General features: G+C 39.8%; 1 protein-coding gene across 1 annotated transcript in view; it reads right to left on the bottom strand.

The window, feature by feature from the left end:
* LOC106589815 (CUB and sushi domain-containing protein 1) overlaps positions 1-26,777 on the bottom strand; it is a 406,652-nt gene that overhangs the window by 184,675 nt on the left and 195,200 nt on the right. The window contains exons 11-20 of the mRNA XM_082970365.1: positions 22,687-22,790; positions 22,236-22,348; positions 14,268-14,450; positions 13,215-13,541; positions 11,396-11,590; positions 10,985-11,123; positions 10,643-10,830; positions 5,129-5,317; positions 1,257-1,373; positions 813-1,028 (exon numbers count right to left, since the gene is read on the bottom strand). Of these exons, the coding sequence (XP_082826491.1) occupies positions 813-1,028; positions 1,257-1,373; positions 5,129-5,317; positions 10,643-10,830; positions 10,985-11,123; positions 11,396-11,590; positions 13,215-13,541; positions 14,268-14,450; positions 22,236-22,348; positions 22,687-22,790 (1,771 nt within the window). The remainder of the gene's footprint in view (positions 1-812; positions 1,029-1,256; positions 1,374-5,128; positions 5,318-10,642; positions 10,831-10,984; positions 11,124-11,395; positions 11,591-13,214; positions 13,542-14,267; positions 14,451-22,235; positions 22,349-22,686; positions 22,791-26,777) is intronic.

Raw genomic sequence — 26,777 nt, 5'->3', positions numbered from 1 at the left:
TTGTAGATACAACTCTTCTCCATCACCTGCACTATAAATAAATACAAACTATTTCAGTATTTGATCTACTGACGTCTCAAATGTTACTGCTTCACATTGACTTAATAGTCGGCGGGGTTCTCGATCCATTTTTCATCAAAAACAGTGTTCTAATCACCAGTGGTGGAAAAAGTACCCAATTGTCATACTTGAGTAAAAGTAAAGATAACTTAATAGAAAATGACAAAAGTGAAAGTCACCCAGTAAAATTCTACTTGAGTAAATGTCTAAAAGTATTTGGTTTAAAATATACTTAAGTATCAAAAGTAAATGGAATTACTAAAATATACTGAAGTATCAAAAGTAAAAGTATAAATCATTTCAAATTCTTTATATTAAGCAAACCAGACAGCACCAACATTCCAACATCATTTACAAATGAAGCATCTGTGTTTAGTGAGTCCGCCAGATCAGAGGCTGAAGGGATGACCAGGGATGTTCTGTTGATAAGTGCATGAAAGTGCAGTCCTGCTAAGCATTCCAAATGTAACAAGTACTTTTGGGTGTCAGGGAAAATGTATGGAGTAAAAAATGCAATATTTTCTTAAGGAATGTAGTAAAGTAAAAGTAGTCAAAAATATAAATAATAAAGTAAAGTACAGTTACCCCAACAAAAAAAACTCAAGTAGTACTTTAAAGTATTTTTTACTTAAGTACTTTACACCAATGTTAATCACTGCAGTGACCTCATATCTTTGAAACTACATGAAAGGAACTCTTAAAATCTATCCGCAACAACTGATCACCCTTTATACACAATACGTGACACCCACCTGAGAAGGACATGTTGAAACCTTCATAGGACATGGAGAAGTCGGAGACAAAGCGGAGTTGGGCGCTAAAGTTTCCAAACAGGCCGGCCTTGATGGAGGGGGGCAGGACAGAGCCAGTGAGCCTGGCCACGGGTTCCGTGAAGCTGCCATCCTCTGTGATGAGCAGGTAATCATGGGAGTCCTCCAGGTGGAACGTATGGAAGAGCAGCTGCACTCCTGGAGAGTTTCAGATAAGATTAGGCCTCCCTAAGTCACACATCAAAAACCCTGTCTCCACGTCACACCAGCCCTAAGGGAGGGCTGGGGCTTAATGTTAATGAGAATATAGAGACTCATCATTCAAATGGGGTGCTGTAGGGCCAGTCACAGCGGATTTTACTCACTCAGTTGCTGCAACAAATTATTGGTTGGTACTTACATTAGACAGCTATTCATGAGGCTTACCTTTGCCATGAGACACCTCTATTGTCCATGTGCAGTTCAATGAGTTTGGGTAGAAATCAGGGAACCCAGGGGAGAGTATGGTTCCTTTTTTACCAAAGATATAACCACCACACAACGCTAAGGGAAACAAAATGAAACATCATGAATGAGGCATCGTTTTTTGAACTCCCATATTTTGAGAACTTTGAGGACTGAACATTTCCATTATTAAAGGGCAACTCCGCTACTTTTCAATCTCATATTCATTATCTCCAACACCAAACCAGTGTCTACATATGTCTACATAGGACGTTTCTATGATCTGTGGTTAAAAATATATAAAAAGGTCCTAAAAAATGCTTCTCTGTGATATCACAGGGTAGGATAAAATTTTTTTTAAATGTTGGTTTTCAAATCTGCAACGTGTTTCTAGCCAGAGGGAGGATATTTTCTTGCTCCCCACGTCACTGAGAATCTCATGTTTGAAAATCACAGTTTTTAAAATGTTTAAACCTTTTATGATGTCATTGGGTATAACATTTTAACGTTTTTTTTTCTCACAAAATTTAGAAATCCGCTGTTTTCACATACACTACCACTCAAAAGTTTGGGGTCACTTAGAAATGTCCTTGTTTTTGAAAGAAAAGCAAAACACCAGTCTCAACGTCAACAGTGAAGAGATGACTCCGGGATGCTGGCCTTCTAGGCAGAGTTCCTCTGTCCAGTGTCTGTGTTCTTTTGCCCATCTTAATCTTTTCTTTTTATTGGCCAGTCTGAGATATGGCTGTTCATTTCCAACTCTGCCTAGAATGCCAGCATCCCGGAGTTGCCTCTTCACTGTTGACGTTGAGACTGGTGTTTTGCGGGTACTATTTAATGAAGCTGCCATTTGAGGACTTGTGAGGTGTCTGTTTCTCAAACTAGACACTCTAATGTACTTGTCCTCTTGCTCAGTTGTGCACCGGGGCCTCCCACTCCTCTTTCTATTATGGTTAGAGCCAGTTTGCGCTGTTCTGTGAAAGGATTAGTACACAGCATTGTACGAGATCTTCAGTTTCTTTGCAATTTCTCACATGGAATAGCCTTCATTTCTCAGAACAACAAATAGACTGATGAATTTCAGAAGAACGTTCTTTATTTCTAGCCATTTTGAGCCTGTAATCGAACCCACAAACGCTGATGCTTCAGATTCTCAACTAGTCTAAAGAAGGCCAGTTTTATTGCTTCTTTAATCAGAACAACAGTTTTCAGCTGTGCTAACATAATTGCAAAAGGGTTTATAATTATCAATTAGCCTTTTAAATTGATAAACTTGGATTAGCTAAACACAACGTGCCATTGGAAGACAGAAGTGATGGTTGCTGATAACGCCTATGTAGACATTCCATAAAAAATCTGCCGTTTCCAGCTACAATAGTAATTTACAATATTTAACAATGTCTACACTGTATTTCTGATCAATTTGATGTTATTTTCATGGGCAAAATTTTTTGCTTTTCTTTAAAAAACAAGGACATTTCTAAGTGACTCAAAACTTTTGAACGGTAGTGTATGTAGACACTAGTTTGTTGCGAAGATAACGAAAAGTGTCGGAGTTGCCCTTTAATGATTAATTAATGCAATTTCTTGCATAACAATCAGGGGTTTTGAAAAATTAATAACAGCATTTAAATAAATAAAGATGCAAAAGATTATGAGCTTGTATCATTAGATTTTTGATTAGTATGCCAATATCACTGAAAATTGCTCAAAGAAATTGCAACATATAAAAAAAAGAGTCCGGGTGGGTTTGATACCCGAATCTAGGTCAGAGACTGCAAAAAATATCCCTGGGTGTAAGAGGATCTCTTTTGGACTTAGTAAATGTTCTAAACAAACTTTTAGTCTCTCCTCCATGTTATTTGTAGAGACAAACCTGATGACAGTGTGAAACACAGACATAGACACATCATGTTCCCAGATGAAAAGCCTCAGAGTTTCCCCAGCTAGGGCTGAGTAAGATGAAGACGTGGGATACTGTATGCTGATAGTGAGTCTGTCTGGGAAGATCAAAAGGGAACTTAATAACCAAGGCAGAATTCTGACAGGAAAGACCCTGTCAGTGGAGACAGTCAGGCAGAGTCGTCTAAACAACAACTTGTCACTGCCTTAATTACGAGATGAAAAAAAAGAAAAAACGAGTAAAAGGAATGCCTTAAAGGAAATATGCTAATCTACTATGACTTCTGTGTATGTATCACAGGATAATTGTATTTACCGTGTTTGTGAAGCATGACATTTGTAGCATGAATGTGTATGTGAATAGACAGAGGTCCACAACCTCTAGTCTTTGAGGTTGAGTCACTCAGCATTTTTAATTGGTGTGAGTATCAGTTAAATGCTGTGAAAATAGCTGAAAAAAGGCATTCCTAAGATAGCACAGGTTCCCATGAACAAATGTATGGAGTTGGCAATTGCAATTATACCCGATTCCGTAGGCTATGGAGATGCTGGTGATTAAATGGGGCTCATGTTGTGTGTTATCATACTCGCCCAAGGCTACCACTGAAAGTTAATCAGCGAGGATGGCTCTTTTGAGTGCGAGACAAATAAAAATGTCATAATTGCATGGTATCCCAACATGCATCTATATATGTACTGAGGTCTGATTCATCCCGTTGGAAGGAAGAGGGGAAGATGTATTTTTTGTACTTGATTGCCCTAATGTGAGGGATCCTTGGAAATCATTACAAATTACTTCTGGTATAGTTATCACAAAAGGACATGGACAAGACAAATTGTGGGCATGAACAATCCATATAGTACCGTCATTGTCATAAATAAAATAATCATAAAGCTGGCCCCACTCTTAAAAGATTAACTCCTGCTTCCTCCATAAACGCAGCAGTGGGCGGGGAGGAGGCAGGTGCTCAGGGTGAAGGACTAGTGGACCATTTCTACAGGAAGTGAAGCGTGCATTCCTGCTGCAACTTCTAAGTAGAAGGGTTCTAAGAATGACATTACAAGAACAAACCAATGATGGATGATCAATGTTATGTTCTGTGATCATTCTGTGTTCTGTGATTCATTATTTCTCACCATTCACAATTCTCATTCTAATATAAAACATTGTATCTATTCCTGAAATTCCTTTATATCCCATTTAAAAATCAGATAGGTCCTGTTCTAGGCAAAGATGCTGTCCATTGTATATGCCTACACCCCCCCCCCTTGTGAAATGATAGAGTGAGTAAGAGGGACAAAACGGCAGAAAAGGTTTTACATATCTGAATGAGATGCGGAAATGCCACCACTGTCAATCATGAAGGTCAAGTTCAGAAGGAAACAGAATAGAAGACTAGAATAGAAAACAGAATAGAAGACTGAAATAGAAGACTAGAATAGAAGACACAGCTTATAAACTAGTAGTCCGGAGGATAATATTGGACGACCAAATCCTGATGGTCAAACGCTCGACTCCATTTACTGGAAGAAAAAAAATGCTGTACAATGTTATTTTTATCCCAAGTAGCGGGAAACAACTTAGATAAACGGTTGGAATTATGTCTTCCTGCTGAATCTCCAACCTGCCTACCGACTCGCTGACTCTCTGTTGTCTGCCGCTCAAAGTTATCTTAAGTGTACATATTCCAGTTACCTTTCCTCTCATCAGGAATCAATGAACTCCGCTCCTTAGGGTTGTCAAATAGGCGTACCCTTTCCACCAGATAAGACAGAGAGATTGGTTAGCAGTGCGCTGTGTCGCCCACATCTCTCTCTGTGAATCGGATGGGGAGTGTGAGGAGAAGGGGTGATAGCTGAGTAAGTGCTGCAATGCATGTCAGTGCACCTGACAGGAACAGGGAAAAGGAGAGGAAGGAAGGGTTGGAGGGTGCTAGATCGGGGTACACTACCATCACAGCTGGGCAGTGCGTGGTTCCACTGATGGTTCCTCTCGCACACAATGGGTTTCTCGTCGCTCAGCGTGTAGCCTTGATCACAGCTGAATGTCACCCTGGTCCCAATGGCAAAATTGTTCCCAAACCGCTTTCCATTGACTGGGATCCCGGGATCTAAGCAGGAATCTGTTTCCATCATAACGCCTGTGGGGATAGAAAGAACGATTTAATTCCACTTTCATGCCTTAAATTCAATAGAAGATGGTGTCGGAATTGCTCTTTACTGTATAAATCATGAGGGGGAGCCACAAGGAGCTCTCTCCTTTTCCCTTGCATTCTATTTCATCCCTTGGTGGAGGGTTGTTCTCATAAAAAATATTGTAATAATAATCAAATATATATTTTATTAAGGAGTTTTCCCCAATACAATAAATCAAATATGTTTAGAAAACACCATAGATTTCATTAATATTTTCCGGCCATTTGTCTGGACGTGGCAGTCATGTCTCATCCACCAAATGTCAGACAGTATCGTACTATAGTAACTACAATAATGTACTTATAGGAACATTTTTGGGAATTAATTAGTGAGTATACAGTTGAAGTTGGAAGATTACATACACCTTAGACAAATACATTTAAACTCAGTTTTTCACAATTTCTGACATTTAATCCTAGTAAAAATTCCCTGTCTTAGGTCAGTTAGGATCACCACTTTATTTTAAGAATGTGAAATGTCAGAATAATAGTAGAGAGAATGATTGATTTATTTCAGCTTTTATTTCTTTCAGCACATTCCCAGTGGGTCAGAAGTTTACATACACTCAATTAGTATTTGATAGCATTGCCTTTAAATTGTTTAACTTGGGTCAAATGTTTCAGGTAGCCTTCCACAAGCTTCCCACAGTAAGTTGAGTGAATTTTGGCTCAATCCTCTTGACGGAGCTGGTGTAACTGAGTCAGGTTTGTAGGCCTCCTTGCTCGCACACGCTTTTTCAGTTCTGCTCCCACATTTTCTACAGGATTGAGGTCTTTATGATGGCCGCTCCAATACCTTGACTTTGTTGCCATTTTGCCACACCTTTGGAAGTATGCTTGCAGTCATTGTCCATTTGGAAGACCCATTTGCAACCAAGCTTTAACTTCCTGACTGATTTCTTGAGATGATGCTTCAATATATCCACATCATTTTCCTTACTCGTGATGCCATCTATTTTGTGAAGTGCACCAGTCCCTCCTGCAGCAAAGCACCCCCACAACATGATGCTGCCACCCCCGTACTTCACGGTTGGGATGGTGTTCTTCGGCTTGCAAGCTTCCCCCTTTTTCCTTCAAACATAACCATGGTCATTATGGCCAAACAGTTCTATTTTTGTTTCATCAGACCAGAGGACATTTCTCCGAAAAGTACGATCTTTGTCCCCATGTGCAGTTGCAAACCGTAGTCTGGCTTTTTTATGGTGGTTTTGGAGCAGTGGCTTCTTCCTTGCTGAGCAACCTTTCTGGTTATGTCGATATAGAACTCGTTTTACTGTGGATATAGATACTTTTGTACCTGTTTCCTCTAGCATCTTCACAAGGTCTTTTGCTGTTGTTCTGGGATTGATTTTCACTTTTTGCACCAAAGTACGTTCATCTCTAGGAGACAGAACGCGTCTCCTTCCTGAGTGGTAGGACAGCTGCGTGGTACCATGGTGTTTATATTTGCGTACTATTGTTTGTACAGATGAACGTGGTACCTTCAGTCATTTGGAAATTGCTCCCAAGGATGAAACATGTCTTGGCTGATTTCTTTTGATTTTCCCATGATGTCAAGCAAAGAGGCACTGAGTATGAAGGTAGGCCTTGTAATACATCCACAGGTACACTTCCAATTGGCTCAAATGATGTCAATTAGCCTATCAGAAGCTTCTAAAGCCATGACAGCATTATCTGGAATTTTCCAAGCTGTTTAAAGGCACAGTCAACTTAGTGTATGTAAACTTCTGATCCACTGGAATTGTGATACAATGAATTATAAGTGAAATAATCAGTCTGTAAACAATTGTTGGAAAAATGACTTGTGTCATGCACAAAGTAGATGTTCTAACCGACTTGCCAAAACTATAGTTTGTTATCAAGAAATTTGTGGAGTGGTTGAAAAACAAGTTTTAATGACTCCAACCTAAGTGTATGTAAACTTAGTATGTATGGAAGCCTGTTTTAAAGTAGAAGAAAATAGAGAACAGTCACGTCAAACAGTGCAGCCAGAATAACAGCAAAGTAGCTGCATTTGCGTTTGTTTAAGCTGCTTTCTAGTGACATTTATTTGGATACAGTGGGGGGAAAAAGTATTTGATCCCCTGCTGATTTTGTACGTTTGCCCACTTACAAAGAAATGATCAGTCTATAATTTTAATAGTAGGTTTATTTGAACAGTGAGAGACAGAATAACAACAAAAAAATCGCGAAAAACGCATGTCAAAAATGTTATAAAATGATTTGCATTTTAATGAGGGAAATAAGTATTTGACCCCTCTGCAAAACATGACTTAGTACTTGGTGGCAAAACCCTTGTTGGCAATCACAGAGGTCAGACGTTTCTTGTAGTTGGCCACCAGGTTTGCACACATCTCAGGAGAGATTTTGTCCCACTCCTCTTTGCAGATCTTCTCCAAGTCATTAAGGTTTCGAGGCTGACGTTTGGCAACTCGAAACCTTCAGCTCCCTCCACAGATTTTCTATGGGATTAAGGTCTGGAGACTGGATTGGCCACTCCAGGACCTTAATGGGCTTCTTCTTGAGCCACTCCTTTGTTTCCTTGGCCGTGTGTTTTGGGTCATTGTCATGCTGGAATACCCATCCACGACCCATTTTCAATGCCCTGGCTGAGGGAAGGAGGTTCTCACCCAAGATTTGATGGTACATGGCCCCGTCCATCGTCCCTTTGATGCGGTGAAGTTGTCCTGTCCCCTTAGCAGAAAAACACCCCTAAAGCATAATGTTTCCACCTCCATGTTTGATGGTGTTCTTGGGGTCATAGGCAGCATTCCTCCTCCTCCAAACACAGCGAGTTGAGTTGATGTCAAAGAGCTCCATTTTGGTCTCATCTGACCACAACACTTTCACGAGTTGTCCTCTGAGTCATTCAGATGTTCATTGGCAAACTTCAGACGGGCATGTATATGTATTCTTGAGCAGGGGGACCTTGCGGGCGCTGCAGGATTTCAGTCCTTCACGGCGTAGTGTGTTACCAATTGTTTTCTTGGTGACTATGGTCCCAGCTGCCTTGAGATCATTGACAAGATCCTCCCGTGTAGTTCTGGGCTGATTCCTCACCGTTCTCATGATCATTGCAACTTCCCGAGGTGAGATCTTGCATGGAGCCCCAGGCCGAGGGATATTGACAGTTCTTTTGTGTTTCTTCCATTTGCGAATAATCGCACCAATTGTTGTCACCTTCTCACCAAGCTGCTTGGCGATGGTCTTGTAGCCCATTCCAGCCTTGTGTAGGTCTACAATCTTGTCCCTGACATCCTTGGAGAGCTCTTTGGTCTTGGCCATGGTGGAGAGTTTGGAATCTGATTGATTGATTGCTTCTGTGGACAGGTGTCTTTTTTACAGGTAACAAGCTGCGGTTATGAGCACTCCCTTTAAGAGTGTGCTCCTATTCTCAGCTCGTTAACTGTATAAAAGACACCTGGGAGCCAGAAATGTTTCTGATTGAGAGGGGGTCAAATACTTATTTCCCTCATTAAAATGCAAATCAATTTATAACATTTTGACATGCGTTTTTCTGGATATTTTTGTTGTTATTCTGTCTCTCACTGTTCAAATAAACCTACCATTAAAATTATAGACTGATCCATTCTTTGTCAGTGGGCAAACGTACAAAATCAGCAGGGGATCAAATACTTTTCCCCCCCACTGTACATCCATAACAATGAGCTACTGATGTGCGATTTCGCTTGGCATAGAAAATGTGCTCTCTTGTCAGGACACTATTGTTCAGAGGGGCTAGCAAACAACACAGCTAACACAATCACTTCAAACTGAAGCTGGAAAAATTGTGAATTAGCTTAATTTTGTTTCGTTTGACCTGTTTTCCAGTAAAAAAAAAAAGATATATGTCCAGAATAATGATGCCAGCTGATTCATGATTTTGACTGGCTGAGAAAAACTGTCTGCCTGTCTGTCTCGTCTCGACTCCCGACACGCTCATTATTATGGGACAGCTGGAGATCGAATTTCAATGTTGCAAATGTCGGAGAGACAGACAGCAAGATTTATACAAATCTCCGCTGTTGAAAACTAAATGTTTGTCTAAAGAAATGGGAGATAATGTCTTGGTGCTTTTTATAGTGGAGATCAAATGTATAAATTGCCTGGCTGGGTTGATGAGACAGTGGATTGCCCAGTCAGATGGAACAGAGTAAATAGGCATTTCAACATCATAGATTTAACCGATGGTAATTTGTGGAATAGACACTGGCTGGAATGCGATTTTAACCAATCAGCATCCAGGCTTAAATCAACCCGTTGTATAATGTTATTTTACGAAATCATTCTCTCTAAGGGTGCGTTCGTAAATTCGCCCTGGGTTCTACTCCAATTCCAGAGGGAAGAATAACTGATGGATTTACGAACGCTCAACACCCGTTGAATTTGGCCGGTGTCAGTAAACGTTTGCAAAAAATCTTAAATTATTGCCAGCAGCACAGTTACAGTCACCAACGCTCTAGTTAATATGAAAACAGCCTAACCAGCTCTGCTAGGGCGAGTAAAATGGTAAGAGTGAGGTGTTCTCTTATTTGTGTCTGCAACATTAGCCAGTTAGCTTGGGTGCTTGACTGCATTTGTGAGGTCAGAAAGCTCGGATCAACCCTACTCCTCGGGCCAGAGCGTCCAGTGTGCACTCTGAACCCTATGAGAGCGAAACGCTCTGAATTTAAGAACGGACAATCTGACAATGCTCTGCATTTACCATTGCCCAGAGGACACTCTGAGCGAACTCTGGCACTCCAGATTGAATTTACGAATGCACCCTAAAGCATTAATTTAAACAGCCTTTGTGACATAACTTTTATTTCGCAGTAATTTTTTTCCTTTTTAACATTCCTAAGATATTTTGGCATTTGGAGAAAGAATTAGACTTGCTATTTTACACCGCTATGTAATTATTGATAGATTACTTAATAATCTTATTGCAAACCACTGCCTATTGCTATTATTAGTGATATAATGAGTTAAATTAGGTTTCCCTACGCAATCACCAATTCTTTGGTATTTAAATCGCAGTCCTGTTCAGGTAACAACAAGTTATCCAAATGAAGTGTAAATCTAATTTCACAGCTCCTACACTACTTCAATATGATCACAACACCCACACACAAGCTGAGTTAATATTGACATCAGCAGCACACGCAGTAAAGTGATATTGCACCACGCAGTTGTAGCCATGAAACAATGTGTGGATTGACAACACAATGTCCTCTGCTTTTCAAAGGTAGTCCTGTAGATACATTTCAAATTGAAAACGGTAGAACTCACTGTCGTAGCGGATCTGGAAGCCCACGCTGGAGCGACTGTTGTCTGTGGTGAATAGCAGGTACATGTAATTGCTGGTGCTAATGAGAAAATGGGGTGCCTGAGTGCCATGATACTCTCCGATTAAAGGAGAGGAGTTGGAGGGGCCATCCCGAATCTCCAGTGTGTCATAATTAACCTCGGTCTGGAATCTACATGGAAACAGACAGAAAGAAAAGAGAAGTGAATTAGAAGCTACTATTCCATCCAAGCATTTTTCTGTAGCCTATCATGGCAGATTATCTCAAATGGAATGATTGAAATAGCTTCATCGGGGATAAAATACATTTGAAACAAAATACAAACCTGTCAAAGGATATCTTGATAGCGTGATCTTTGCTGGCTTCAATGACCCATTCACAGTTTAAAGAGTCTTTGTAGTATCCTGGCCAGCCAGGGGACAGCAGAACACCAGTGGGAGCTGTTAAATGTCCTCCACAAGGTGCTAGAGGGGAACATATTTTAGTGGCAATGTTCTGACATAGAGAGCTTACACGTTTATATGCAACAGCATGCAGAATTTAACCATATAGACTGTCAAGGGGAAACTTTACTAGTTATTGTAGCACATTTTCAGCGGCTCTGCGATGTTACACCAATAGACAACAATAAAGCAGACCCCCACATGACTTGCCCAGTGCACACCCACTCCAACTCAAGGGGAGTCAGGATGACATTGGCAGACTGTATGGATTATTGTTCAACATTATACAGTACCTTCACACCGAGGAACTGCTGCATTCCACACTACGTTTCCATCCTGAATGATGCAGGTTATGGACTCAGACCCATGGGTTTTGATGAATCCTTCATCACATGTAAAAAGAACGGAGCTCCCCAACAAGAAGTGTTCCCCATACCGCTGGCCATTGACAGGGATGCCGGGGTCGTGGCATTCATTCTGACCAAATGCTAGCGAGGGAAAAAAATCTGGTTTCAGTGTTTTTCAGTGTTGTTGTTTTTTAATCAATAAGAAGACATCAAACTGGATTCTGTGTCACATTTAACTCATTTGTCTTATCCCAGAGAACACGAGGAGAACCTGGTTAATTATTTAGTCACTGAGAATAGAGGCTAATCAGCCAACAAAATGAACACAGCACAGTGGTGAAGACTGACGCCATGGAGGCAACACTCATTTCCCTGGCTCATTGTTATTACACTCCTGCTCGCTGACAGTAACTCCCCACACCAGATTGGGAGACATGTCCCTCTCCTCCTGACACAGTGACACGCCAGTTCTACGGCACTGCTATTGAGATGCCACACCACCGGCTCCCCCGCCAGCCCCATCACATGGCTGACACCTCCCCGCCGAGAAAAAAAACCCCCATCCCTGTCTTAGTCACTGACAGGAGGGTCCAGCGGATTCTGATGCGGAATAAGAACGGTAACAACATCCTCCTCCATTTCATTAACCTTCCCCACCGCTGCAGCCTGCCTCTGTTCCTCTGTGGAGGAGAGACATGTCACTGCGTTGTCTCCCAGGCCGGGGGAGTGCAACGAGACAATGTTTCCTAGAGATAGCAAACAGGCACTGGGGACAGCAATATTCAGACCTAATTTCAGCTCGGTGTGGTACAGGCATAATCCCATTAACATTGGGCACACCCGGATCAGTTCGACATTTTTGTGCTACAGTGTGTCTATGGTGACGTAGAGGACCTGAACAGACCTCTACCATTACTGTTTTCTGTTTCATGATACTGTCTCTAAAATATCAGCAAAAAATTGAAAATATATGTTTTTAAATGTTTACCTTCAAGGTTTGGAATTGCCTTGCAGTATTATTGTTTTTCTTATCTTGTGTTTACATATAAAAAATGTTTTGGGCCCACTGGTAGACACATTTGCATAACAATATGCATTAAAATGTTAGTATTGTAAATTACTAAAATGGCAAACATTCCCAAGCCCATTTTAAATGGTGTAGTATTGAGAGAAAAGGGCAAATTGTTCATTTCATTTGTCATAATGTCATCTGTTGAATAAAAAAACAGAGTGAACCCACTGGTCACAGACCTCAATTCAACATCTATTCCACGTTGGTTCAACATAATTTCATTGAAATGACGTGGAAACAATGTTGATTTAAGCAATGTGTGCCCAGTGGGAAATAATTTAGTAAAAGTGATGCACTACTTATATCTTTAGAGCAGTTAATCAAATGTAATAGAATTAGTAATAATTCAAATGAGATGTTCCTGGTTTAAATTATGGGTAAAAGATACAATGGTATACACATCTATGGCCATACAAATTGTTAAATAGAACAGTACCACAGTTCTAGCTAATGGATCTCCATTCTGCGATAGGGATCCTCTAATTGAAGATTGTTAGTAATGTTGATTCGTTACCACCCTTGTGACAATATACCTGACTAAGCGTTTGATTGCATACATCTGAAGCACTATAGAGACAGCTTGACTCAGTAGTTGTGCCACAGGCAGTTCGGAATTGCATATCAGAAGACATTGTGAGGGTCTTCAAAATACTGCAAAATCTCAAATATCTTTAAAAGGAAGGGGCCATTTACTTGTGTAAGTGATGTTAAATCCTTTCCCAGTGTTGGAGTGGTCAGACTGGAACTCCAGGCGCATGATGTGTCCGTTGCTGGCGATCTGAGAGGGTACGTCCTTCCCAGAGAACGTGCCGAACGTGGTGGGCTCCGACATCCCGTCATCTTTCACAATGAGGTAGTCAAACTGGGGCTCTACCTCAAAGTCGCTGAAAATTAGATGAATCCTGCTCCCTGACTCTGCGATAATGAGCCACACACAGTTCATGTTGTTCCCATACTCCTCGGGGTAGTTTGGGGAGAGGATTATTCCTGATGGGGTTGTGAAATTGAAGAAGCAGGAGACTGTAAAAATAGATAGGGGCACACACACACACACACACACACACACAGATCTGCCATCATGCTTTGATCTGCCATCATGCATTTTGTTTGAAATGGGATGGATACATGCTTTCCTTTGAATGCTTCAGGTGCCACAGATTCTATTCACTGTACTAGGTGGAAGAATATAACCCAGTGTCATGACAGTAGAGAGGATATTTAACATTTTACATTTTAGTCATTTAGCAGACGCTCTTATCCAGAGCGACTTACAGTAGTGAGTGCATACAACCAAGACCTGATTGCCCTTGGTTGATTAGCTGCTTAACCCTTGTTGGATGGCTTAGAGGTGTCAGTCTGCATGCCAGAAGGAAGGTAAAATCAAAAGATTGAATACAGCATTACCTGCAGCAGCGGCTCTTACTTTACATCTGAAAAGTCTCCATTCTCAAAAAAGAACTCTTAAGGCCTCTGTATTGAAACTGTAATGAATAAGCTCAGTGTCTAAATGATGATAGTAATGATTGAATTGTATGACTTTCCAAAATAGACAGCGGGGAGTGTTGACCAAGCGACACCAAAACCTGAGAGATGATGACAGCTTTACATGGGTCAGTGGGGATAACCATATCACCTTCCTTCCCTACCTGGCTGGTTCCCTCGGACTGTTGGGACAGTGCATCAGATTGATCAATCTCAATGACAGCGCTGTTAATTAAAGTCATGCATTTTTAAATGGCATCTTACACACGCAGCTGGGTTTGTTTCCAGACCACTGGTTGTTTTGCTGGCATGATATCGTTCTCTCGCCGACCAACTCGAAGGCTGCCTGGCACTCGAAAGTCAGCATGTCGCCGTGTAAAAAACGCTCCCCTGTTCTTCTGCCGTAGGCCGGAATGCCAGGATCGCCACACCCTCCTTTGTCGATTTCTGTAAAAACAAATATACAACTGTTACAACGTTCAAGTTCATTCAGTGGTTTCAATTCCCAAGGATATCAGGCTAGTTCTCTTCGGGTTGAATGTCCTAAAACTGACATCCACTGAGCAATCATCAGATCCTGAAAACATAACATAACATGACAGCTTTCCTCTAACTCAACATTCTTTACACAAGTAAAACATTCTGAGAACCATGGATGGCTCACCTGATACAAGCTATCCCTGGTATAATCCAAGAGAAAACAAGACAGTCGAGAGTTGTTTATTTCCTCTACATTTTCAGGTGGAGGCAGCATTTTGTAGCAGGAGTAAAATGACAGTGACAAATGAATGACGTTCTGGAAGAGTTCATTTTTGTGTTAACAACCAGCGTGTCAGCTCAGCTGCTGCCGCTCCACTGGCCCATCTGAGCAATAATCTACAGGGGATGGGTTTTATTCCAGCAGCACATTCAACAACCTTTGTGAGGTGTTAAGTGCCGGTTAAATACCTTTGGATCTGCCAAGAGCAATTAGTTGAAGGATCTATGCGGAGGCTCCACAATCAGTAAGGGCATATCAGCCCAATAGCAACCGTGATAGAGATGTAAACTGTCTTACTAAGGCTTTGCCATTCTCTTAAATACTAATAGGTAAACATGCCTCAAGTGGTTGGCCATCACTGAATCTATCTACTGTCCAATAACCTACATTATGAGGAGCTGGAAGTCAAATCAGCAGTCCAGAACATGTTTACCATTTCAATGCATATTGTGGGTGAAATTACAAACATTGTTGAAAGAGTAAGCAGGAGATAACATTAAAATATGTCTTTGAGGTACACGGTGGTCTGTTTCAGATTTTATTCAAATATTTCAGAGTAGTCATAAACAAGTCAAAGCATCATATCAATGATCACAGATAACAGAGAAATGTTTAATTTATGTTTATGATGTCTCGGTTTAACAGTTTTCTGGGAGATATAAAATAATAATAATTATATATACAGTTGTAGTCAGAAGTTTACATACACTTAGGTTGGAGTCATTAAAACTAGTTTTTCAACCACTCCACAAATGTCTTGTTAACAAACTATAGTTTTGGCAAGTTGGTTACGACATCTACTTTGTGCATGACACAAGTAATTTTTCCAACAATTGTTTACAGATAGATTATTTCACTTATAATTCACTGTATCACAATTCCAGTGGGTCAGAAGTTTACATACACTAAGTTGACTACTGTGCCTTTAAACAGCTTGGAAAATTCCATAAAATGATGTCATGGCTTTAGAAGCTTCTGATAGGCTAATTGACATAATTTGAGTCAATTGGAGGTTTATCTGTGGATGTATTTCAAGGCCTACCTTCAAACTCAGTGCCTCTTTGAAAGACATCATGGGAAAATCAAAAGAAATCAGCCAAGACCTGGGTCATCCTTGGGAGCAATTTCCAAATACCTGAAGGTACCACGTTCATCTGTACAAACAATAGTACGCAAGTATAAACACAATGGGACCACGCAGCCATCACACCGCTCAGGAAGGAGACGTATTCTGTCTCCTAGAGATGAATATACTTTGGTGTGAAAAGTGCAAATCAATTCCAGAACAACAGCAAAGGACCTTGTGAAGATGCTGGAGGAAACAGGTACAAAAGTATCTATATCCACAGTCAAACGAGTCCTATATCGACATAACCAGAAAGGTCGCTCAGCAAGGAAGAAGCCACTGCTCCAAAACCACAAAATAAAAAAGCCAGACTACGGTTTGCAACTGCACATGGGGAGACAAAGATCATACTTTTTGGAGAAATGTCCTCTGGTCTGATGAAACAAAAATAGAACTGTTTGGCCATAATGACCATTGGTATGTTTGGAGGAAAAAGGGGGAGGCTTGCAAACCAACGAGCACCATCCCAACCGTGAAGCACGGGGGTGGCAGCATTATGTTGTGGGGGTGCTTTGCTGCAGGAGGGACTGGTGCACTTCACAAAATAGATGGCGTCATGAGGCAGGAAAATTATGGGGATATATTGAAGCAACATCTTAATACATCAGTCAGGAAGTTAAAGCTTGTTCGCAAATGGATCTTCCAAATGGACAATGACCCCAATCATACTTCCACAGTTGTGGCAAAATGGCTTAAGGACAACAAAGTCAAGGTATTGGAGTGGCCATCACAAAGCCCTGACCTCAATCCTGTAGAAAATATGTGGGCAGAACTGAAAAAGCGTGTGTGAGGAAGGAGGCATACAAACCTGACTCAGTTACACCAGCTCTGTCAGGAGGAATGGGCCAAAATTCACCCAACTTATTGTGGGAAGCTTGTGGAATGAAGGCTACCTGACACGTTTGACCCAAGTTAAACAATTTAAAGGCAATGCTACCAAATACAAATTGAGTGTATGTAAACTTCTGACCCACTGGGAATGTGATGAAAGAAGTAAAAGTTTAAATAAATCATTCTCTCTACTATTATTCTGACATTTTACATTCTTAAAATAAAGTGGTGATCTTAACTGACCTAAGACAGGGAATTTTTACTTGGGTTAAATGTTAGGAATTGTGAAAAACTGAGTATAAATGTATTTGTCTAAGGTGTATGTAAACTTCCGACTTCAACTGTAAATATAGCACCAGTCAATAGTTTGGGTACACCTACTCATTCAAGGGTTTTTCTTTATTTACTATTCTCTACATTGTTGAATAATAGTGAAGACATCACAACTATGAAATAACACATATGGAATCATGTAACCAAAAAACGGTTAAACAAATCAAAATATATTTTAGATTTGAGATTCTTCAAAATAGCCACCCTTTGCCTTGATGACAGCTTTACACACTCTTGGCATTCTCTCAACCAGCTTCACGAGGAATATGCTTTTCCAACAGTGTTGAAGGAGTTACCACATATGCTGATCACTTGTTGGCTGTTTTCCCTTCACTCTACGGTGCAACTCATCCCAAACCATCTAATTTGGGTTGAGGTCGGGTGATTGTGGAGGCCAGGTCATCTGATGCAGCACTCTATCACTCTCCTTCTTGGTCAAATAGCAATTACATAGCCAGGAGGTGTGTTTTGGGTCATTGTCCTGTTGAAAAACAAATGATAGTCCCACTAAGTGCAAACCAGATGGGATGGCGTATTGCTGCAGAATGCTGTGGTAGCCATGCTGGTTAAGTGTGCCTTGAATTCTAAATAAATCACAGACAGTGTCACCAGCAAAGCACCCCCCACACCATCACACCTCCTCCTCTATGCTTCATGGTGGGAACCACACATTCGGATATCATCCGTTCACCTACTCTGTGTCTCACAAAGACAAGGCAGTTGGAAGCAAAAATCTAAAATTTGGACTAATCAGATCAAAGGACAGATTTCCATCGGTCTAATGTCCATTGCTCATGTTTTTTGGCCCAAGTCTCTTCTTCTTATTGATGTCCTTAAGTAGTGGTTTCTTAGCAGCAAATCGACCATGAAGGCCTGATTCACGCAGCCTCCTCTGAACAGTTGATTTTGAGATGTGTCTGATACTTGAACTCTGTGAAGCATTTATTTTGGGTGCAATCTGAGGTGCAGTTAACGCTAATGAAATGTCCTCTCCAGAAGAGGTAGCTCTTGGTCTTCCTTTCCTGTGGCGGTCCTCATGAGAGCAAGTTTCATCATAGTGCTTGATGGTTTTTGCGACTATACTTGAAGAAACTTTAGAAGTTCTTGAAATGATCCGCATTGACTGACCTTCATGTCTTAAAGTAATGATGGACTGTTGTTTCTCTTTGCTTATTTGAGCTGTTCTTGCCATAATATGTACTTCACTCAGCTCCTTGTGAGACATCCCTCAAAATCAATGTTCACACAGTGAGCCTAACAAATAGGCCCATAGAATGTGCTACAGGAAGGAATTAAGTAAGTAAAATACAAGTTAGGGGCAACATATTCACTAGAAGCATTTGCCTAAAGGAAGATGCGTACCTGCTGGCAAAGTTACTTTAATGGTATTAAGCAATGATTCTTATCCTTAATCTGTAACGTTCATTATATTTACTGATTTATACAGTATGTGCCTATAGTCTTCAGAATATATATTTTTATGAAGTCCCCATTGGGATACCATGATTCTCTTCCATCCAACTGATATATGTTGTTTCATTATTACACAAGCAATTACTTATGTACAGTAGTGCTTATACAGTATGTATGGGTTATAAATAGAGGTCAACGGATTATGATTTTTCAACGCCGATACCGATACCGATTATTGGAGGACCAAAAACCCCGGTACCGATTAATCATCCGATTTTATTTTTATTTTTATTTTTTATTATCATTTTTTATTTATTTATTTGTAATAATGACAATTACAACAATACTGAATGAACACTTATTCCAACTTAATATAATACATAAATACTATCAATTTAGCCTCAAATAAATAATAAAACATGTTCAATTTGGTTTAAATAATGCAAAAACAAAGTGTTGGAGAAGAAAGTAAAAGTGCAATATGGCCATGTAAAAAAGCTAACGTTGAAGTTCCTTGCTCAGAACATGAGAACATATGAAAGCTGGTGGTTCCTTTTAACATGAGTCTGCAAAACGCACAAAGGTGTTGTTTGAATGAATGCTTACGAGGCTGCTGCTGCCTACCATCGCTCAGTCAGACTGCTCTATCAAATATCAAATCACAGATTTAATTATAACATAATAACACACAGAAATACGAGCCTTTGGTCATTAATATGGTCGAATCCGGAAACTATCATTTCGAAAACGAAACGTTTATTATTTCAGTGAAATACGGAAACGTTCCGTATTTTATCTAACGGGGGGCATCCCTAAGTCTAAATATTCCTGTTACATTGCACAACCTTCAATGTTATGTCATAATTATGTACAATTCTGGCAAATTAATTACGGTCTTTGTTAGGAATAAATGGACTTCACACAGTCCGCAATGAGCCAGGCGGCCCAAACTGCTGTGTATATACCCTGACTGCTTGCACGGAACGCTAGAGAAGTGACACAAATTCATGTTTGCAGGCAATATTAACTAAATATGCAGGTTTAAAAATATATACTTGTGTATTGATTTTAAAGAAAGGCATTGATGTTTATGGTTAGGTTCATTGGTGCAACGACAGTGCTTTTTTCGCAAATGTGCTTGTTAAATCATCACCCGTTTGTCGAAGTAGGCTGTGATTCGATGAGAAATGAACAGGCACCGCATCGATTATATGCAACGCAGGACACGTTAGATAAACTAGTAATATCATCAACCATGTGTAGTTAACTAGTGATTATGTTAAGATTGATCATTTTTTATAAGACAAGTTTAATGCTAGCTAGCAACTTACCTTGGCTTCTTGCTGCCCTCGCGTAACAGGTAGTCATGCAGGCTCCTCGTGGAGTGCAATGTAAGGCAGGTGGTTAGAGCGTTGGACTAGTAACCGGAAGGTTGCAAAAACGAATCCCCGAATCCCCCCTGAACAAGTCAGTTAACCCCCGTTCCTAGGCCGTCATTGAAAATAAGAATGTGTTCTTAATCTGACTTGCCTAGTTAAATAAAGGTGTAAAAAAATATAAATAAATAAATAAATAAATAAATACAATCGGCAAATCGGTGGCCAAATATACCGATTACCGATTGTTATGAAAACTTGAAATCGGCCCTAATTAATTGGCCATTCCGATTAATCGGTCGACCTCTAGTTATAAATGTTTCATATAGTCCGTCTATAGGTATCACTTTGTTTTGCCAACATTTATCAGACAGATGCATAATACAGGTGAACAAGCCTGACTTAATACTCCCCCAGATTGTATATACAGTAGACATGGACACCTACTGTATGCGGACCCCTGACAATATGTCCTACCACTAGTGGTTCTGCTGTCAACTGTGACACCCAGACTGTAGGAACAGGTTTGAAGTTGGGTTTATATAAAGTTAATGGAGGTTGTGTTATTGTGCAGGGTTCTGCATTGTGTTAAGTTGCCGATTGTGTCAACTGTCTGTATGACCTTATAAGGTAAGGGTTGACACTTGAGGAGGTAATAGTAATCTCTAAATGGAAAGTGGATGGTGGTGACAATGGACTTTCCATACAGTGTTTCCAAACAAAAATGTAAACTAATAACTTTCAAAAGTTCACAGAGGGTCGTGGCCCATGGATAAATTCAACAGTTTAGAAAAAAAGATAGACTCCAATAAGCTACTAACTAGCCTATAGCATAGCTGTTTTATGGGTTGTAATATCGTTTACAAGCTAATTGCCCTGCTTAATCAACATAGGTGTCCTGCCGTTTCTGGGTTGGTTCTATCTATAAAAAGGTATCTGTGAATTAATATTCAGTAGCATTCATTTTTGTTTCACAGAGTAAACATTGATTCATTATTAAAGCAATCCAAACACAGTCTCCCAGTCAGAACAATAATTTGTCTAACTGTGGCAATAAATCAGCATACCAGGTTTGATTGAACAGGGGCCTAAATACAATTTACTTCCACCTAGCAGTTGAGTGGAATGGAAAATGACTTCCAAAGCAAACAGTGTCCCTACAGTATTTATCAGCAACGCAAATCTCTTCTCTCTCACAGCTTGACACTACTTTAATGTAGGTTTGTTGACTGTGCCCAGTCAACACATGACTTATTAGTGCAAGTTCAGTGCTATTCATCAGTTGGAAGGAATTAGTCCCACCATCTGATACTGGGAATGAATTACAGTTCATGCTGGTGGAGGGAAATTCTGGACATTAGTGTTTATTGAAACAGATGTTTAGATACATTTATAGATGGGGCTGCAAAACTCCAGTAACTTTCCCAAGATTCCTGAAATTACAACGGAATAAGCAGGAAATGCGGGAAATCTCCAACCAGGATTTCTGGAAAGCCAAGTGTGACGACCCTCCCACTCTGTCTGCCGTATTCTCTCTTTGTTCTTGTTTCCTTATTAGGATGCCGGTGGGCGGAGTTGGGAGGGTCGTCAGCGACATGGGAAACACCTGGGCCCGGGTGTGTCCCAGGATAAAGGCACCTCTTCCCCATTCATAGGGGAGACTCTCTCCATGCAGACACCTTCATAGATTTTGTTGTGGTATTTTTGTGGCCTTTTGGTTGTTTGCTTTGACACCTTTCAACACCCCGCATTATCACATTTATGCATGCAAAACACTCACTTACACTACTGATTATTGATTACACACACCATTGTTAATTGCATTTAGGTTACCTTAGTTAATAAATATATATTTTGTTATTCCTTGTCTCCACGTTGTCTCCCTTTTTGTTACGAACTTTTGAGCCGGTTCGTGACACAAGGAATTTGGGGAAAGTTACTAGAATTTTGCAACCCTATTTATAGAACTTTGCTTTGCTGTTATTTGTTAGCCTATCCAAAATCCGCCAGTGCATTTCATTTGGATAACTAACATATCAGTGTCTGTGTCGATCACATGCTGGCCCATTTAATCTTTTGCTGAATCTGTAGAATTGATGACTTGGCTGGAATACAGTTTTAACCAATTCAGGATTAGACCCACCCGTTGTATAATGAACATCCTTCTACGGGGTGTAGAGAAACGCACACATACTGTAGTATGTGGAAATGGTAGGCTGACCAACACATGCTACATATCAAATTTTACTTCTGCTGACAAGTACCACCAACTATGAGAACTCAAATAAGCATGGCCTCAACATGAAATGGTAGATGTACAGGGTTTAAATCCGGACCAAATCCATTATTTGGCAGACCATTGCATATGTTCTCAAAGAGGATAGGAAGTGTACCTTCATATGTGGCCTTGAATCCTTGGGACCCGATGGTGTCATCAGACTGGAGATGGAGCCACATCTGGTTGCTCATACTGACTATCAGGTCAGGAACACTAGACCCTGTCAGCCTGAAACACATCACATGGAACTCAATGACTCATTAACTTATTGTCTCTTACTCACGTCAGTTGCTTAATTTATTGTTTAATATGCTCCAAAAACTATGGTCATTATTTTCAAGTAAACGGGTATATGGTGTATTAATTACATGACAATTATGTTCAAGGTATTATCAGAATAACTGCCCCAATGTATTGTCCTATTTCGTCTGTGTAGACTACAGCATAGTTCAGTGCAACTTAAAAATCATACAGTGCGATGCTGGAGGGAAAGGTTTGAGGGAAAGGTTTGAGGGAAAGGTTTGAGATAGTAAATGATAAATTCAGGGAATCTGCAGAATACTCACACATAGAGCACTCTCCTGGCATCGCCAATCTTCCCTCCATCCCCCACTGTTAGCGTGTCATATCCTCTCTCAAGATCAAACTCCTCAAAGGCAAGCTTGATAACCTGCTCAAAACAGGATATATGTTCCACATTGGTTCAAGGACAGCCACGATAACATGGCCATAAACCATTTTGCAATAGTACTATTTACACAATGCTTATTTTGTTACTCTTCTATTCTATTCATTCTGATACAAAGTGCTTTGTTTTCCTAGAAATGGTATCAATTAAAATAATTAAATCATAGCAAATTCCCTTTAAAGTGGTTGGGATGTAGCCCTTTCCTGCAGTCAAATGACCTAGTGGCCTCATGGGTGGAATGTTATTCATATTTTTCAGAATTTCATAATGGATAAACATTATAGAAGAAGACAAAAACCTGCCGAAAATCTGGTGGTTCTTTGTGAAACGGTTCTGTTATATTTCTGTATATGTGTGATGTACTGTGATGTACTGTGATGTACTGTATATGTGTGATGTACTGTATATGTGTGATGTACTGTGATGTACTGTATATGTGTGATGTACTGTATATGTGTGATGTACTGTATATGTGTGATGTACTTTGATGTACTGTATATGTGTGATGTACTGTATATGTGTGATGTACTGTATATGTGTGATGTACTGTATATAAAGTGTAATATTGGGATGCAAACTCAAAATGTAATACATTTCAATATATTACTCTATATCTGACATGGTACAGGTGTCTTCTTTTTTTAAGCCCAAGCCCATGTGTGTGAGGTATATACTTTTGTTTCCAAGTAGATTTCTTTAAGACTACCAAGAAAGACTCTGTGTGACCCTGATTTAGCCCACTGCAGTAATTAAAGAAATATTTCAGGATTGGTGTGGTTTTGCATCAAAACCTAATAAAATGTGAATAGTGTAATGCGCTATGATTGAATTCTAACCATAGATCCCATGAAATAATATTGAGTCTTTTATCATGTATTGTAGAAAAACATCATAGTACTCTGGTATGCACCATAACAAACATAGCTTATTCATATTAGAGCAGCAAAAGACATCAACATTGCAGCTACTGCAGCTCTATACTTTCAAACACTTGTTGTGTGTGTGTTCTGTGGTAAACAGAATAATTAGGATTGCATAGTATTTGCAAAAAAAAGCACTGCTGTCACAGCTACCAGGGAGACTAAAATAATGAAACCATGAAATACATTTGCAAATCATTTCGTGGTGGCAGTGCAATGATGAACTGGAAAAGAGCAGTTCAAGTATTTGCAATGCCTGGGCACGAACAAAGGCTTGGAGAAAAAAAGATGGCTCCACTTTTGATGCCGGCACAGGAAGAAAGGCAGTTAAAAGAAAATTGGATTTGAGCAGAGATTGCTTGAAGGGAAGAAATAAAGCTTAATTAGGACAAGCCCATTATCAACATCCTCAAATTCTCTCAATTGCACCATTAAATAACCATTATTCCCATCCATATTTTTTTCTCCGGAGACTCAAAGAGCAAATGTATTACCTGTGTAGGTTGGGCTATCCTCACTGAAATGTGTAGTACCAAGCCAAGGGGCCCAAAGTGAATGATCAATGTGAGAGCCTAAACCCTTGAGTACGAGTTCACTGATAGCCAGTTTGCTTTTCAAGAGCCACTTATAACTCACCCTGTCATGTAAACTCAACTATTCTGATATAAAACATTGCAGGGATTGATGACAATAATAGCTCATGTAAAGATCTAACACACACACACACACACACACACACATTTTTCCTCATTGACCAATGACTGCTAACCAAGAATAATAGTCATTTTAATGGAACTTAACAATACAATAACAGATTTGTAGATTTGATAAACTTGGGTTTAATTAGACTGCGGAACCCTCTGTTTGTAATTCAATCTTCATGCATTGCCCTTCAAAGCGCACAATAACTCTAAATTGTCTGATAATTCTGGCTTTGTGGCAATCCAATGTCCATGAGGTGTCAATCTTCGTTGACCTTTGACATCTCCGCTCCAGCATGTGGCATCTGAGAGAAATCGCATTAAAGGAACATTCCTTTTAAAATGCATCATACGGGGATGATTTCTGTAGTTTTAAAGTTACGTCTCTTGAAAACTTGAGCGCTGACAAACAAAACATTTTGGGACTATGTCAGCAATGGACTAATAAAACAAAAGATTGTTTTTGGGTGGAGTTTTCCTTTAAAGAAAACCAATATCGGCTCAAATTGAATTCCGACCTATGCTTTAATAACAATGAAAAACAGACACTGTACAAATACATACAGCAATGTGATGAAGTCATGGTGACTGGAACAAGCCAATGTTCAAGTAGATAGACAGACAGGGCTAGGAATAAATTAGCAATTACACACTGACCTGCCATTTACAACACTAATAGAATATGGAGAGCAATATCCATCTCCATGGCGACTCCCTTTGGGCAGCCAGTAATGATTTAAAAACGAACCTATCCGACAGCCTCATTGGAGTGGTTAAATAATCATAGAAGGACATGTCTTGACCTCTAAAATGGGAAATATCTTGAATGACAGAGCAAGATTCCTAAATGTCCACACAATAGGAATGGGTAACACTATTTGACAGCATAAATATGAACAGAAAGTATTGATGCTCAATATGCTTGTAAGGTAATCAATCCAACCGTAATGAATTACAGAGTTCAAGATGCAAAAAGGAGATGTTTAAAATGGTAAACACAAAATTGTATCAGTCTAGATAGAGTATGCTAGAGCTATAGAGTACAATAAAGTTGACTGATTATAAAGAGATAATAAATGAAGGGAGATTATAATTTCTTACAACAAATACCAATTCATTTTATTCAATTAAATGTCAAGCTGTGCCAGAACCGTACATACATCCTGAAACAGCTGACTGTTGGCACCCTTTACTAGTATTCTCTTTATGTCTCTGGGATAACATACTGTCAACAGAGGTAAACATATGTTGTTGTTTTTTACGCAACTGTGATTCTGCTAAGCACCTCTGAAGTTTTTGGACAAGCAATCTGTGTGGAATGTCAAACTTTGTAGTAAGCAGTTTGAGGCAATCTTAAATGAGACGTCTACAATACCACCCTCTCAAATTACCCTGTCAAAAACAGAAAGGGTTTTTACAGAAGACTTAGCAAGAGGAGAAACAGCACTTGTGGTCTATATCAACACAATTGCAAGCTGACAGCGCACCTTGGTGATTGTTCCTTCACCTGGCTTATATACAATATTTTAGGGCACTATTGATTCCTTTGTTTTATACAGAACCGGAAGGCTGGTTCAATGGTTCTGTTTTGTCCTCATTTGTTGAAAAAACATCCATTTGACCTTCTATAGGTTGTTGATGTTTTGTTACTCATCCAAAATAATCACTGTCTGATTGGAACACCTGTCCCTATTCAATTTGCCCATCGTTTCGTCTCCCCTCAATGATGCTGTTTTGTCAAAAGCATCACACTATTTGTTTATGAATACTGTCTACCAGTTACATACACAAGCACAAACAAAGGATTCAGACCCCTTCACTTTTTCCACATTTTGTTACGTTACAGCCTTATTCTAAATTAAAAAAAGGTCCTCACTAATGTACACACAATTCCCATAATGACAAAGCAAAAACAGGTTTTTAGTAATGTTTGCAAATGTATTTAAAATAAAAAAAACAGAAATACCTTATTTACATAAGTATTCAGACCCTTTCCATTGAGACTCAAAATTGAGCTCAGGTGCATCCTGTTTCCATTGATCATCCTTGAGATGTTTCTACAACTTGATTGGAGTCCATCTGTGGTAAATTCAATTGATTGGACATGATTTGGAAGGACACACACTTGTCTATATAAGGTCCCACAGTTGACGGTTCATGTCAGAGCAAAAACCAAGCCATGAGGTAGAAGGAATTGTCTGTAGAGCTCAGAAACAGGATTGTGTCGAGGCACAAATCTGTGGAAGGCTACCAAAACATTTCTGCAGCATTGAAAGTCCAAAGGAACACAGTGGCCTCCATCATTCTTAAATGGAAGAAGTTTGGAACCACCAAGACTCTTCCTAGAG

This window comes from Salmo salar, chromosome 28 (assembly GCF_965601325.2).
Source record: "Salmo salar chromosome 28, fSalSal1, whole genome shotgun sequence".
Taxonomy (NCBI): Eukaryota; Metazoa; Chordata; class Actinopteri; order Salmoniformes; family Salmonidae; genus Salmo; species Salmo salar.
This window is presented reverse-complemented; position numbering and strand designations above follow the sequence as displayed.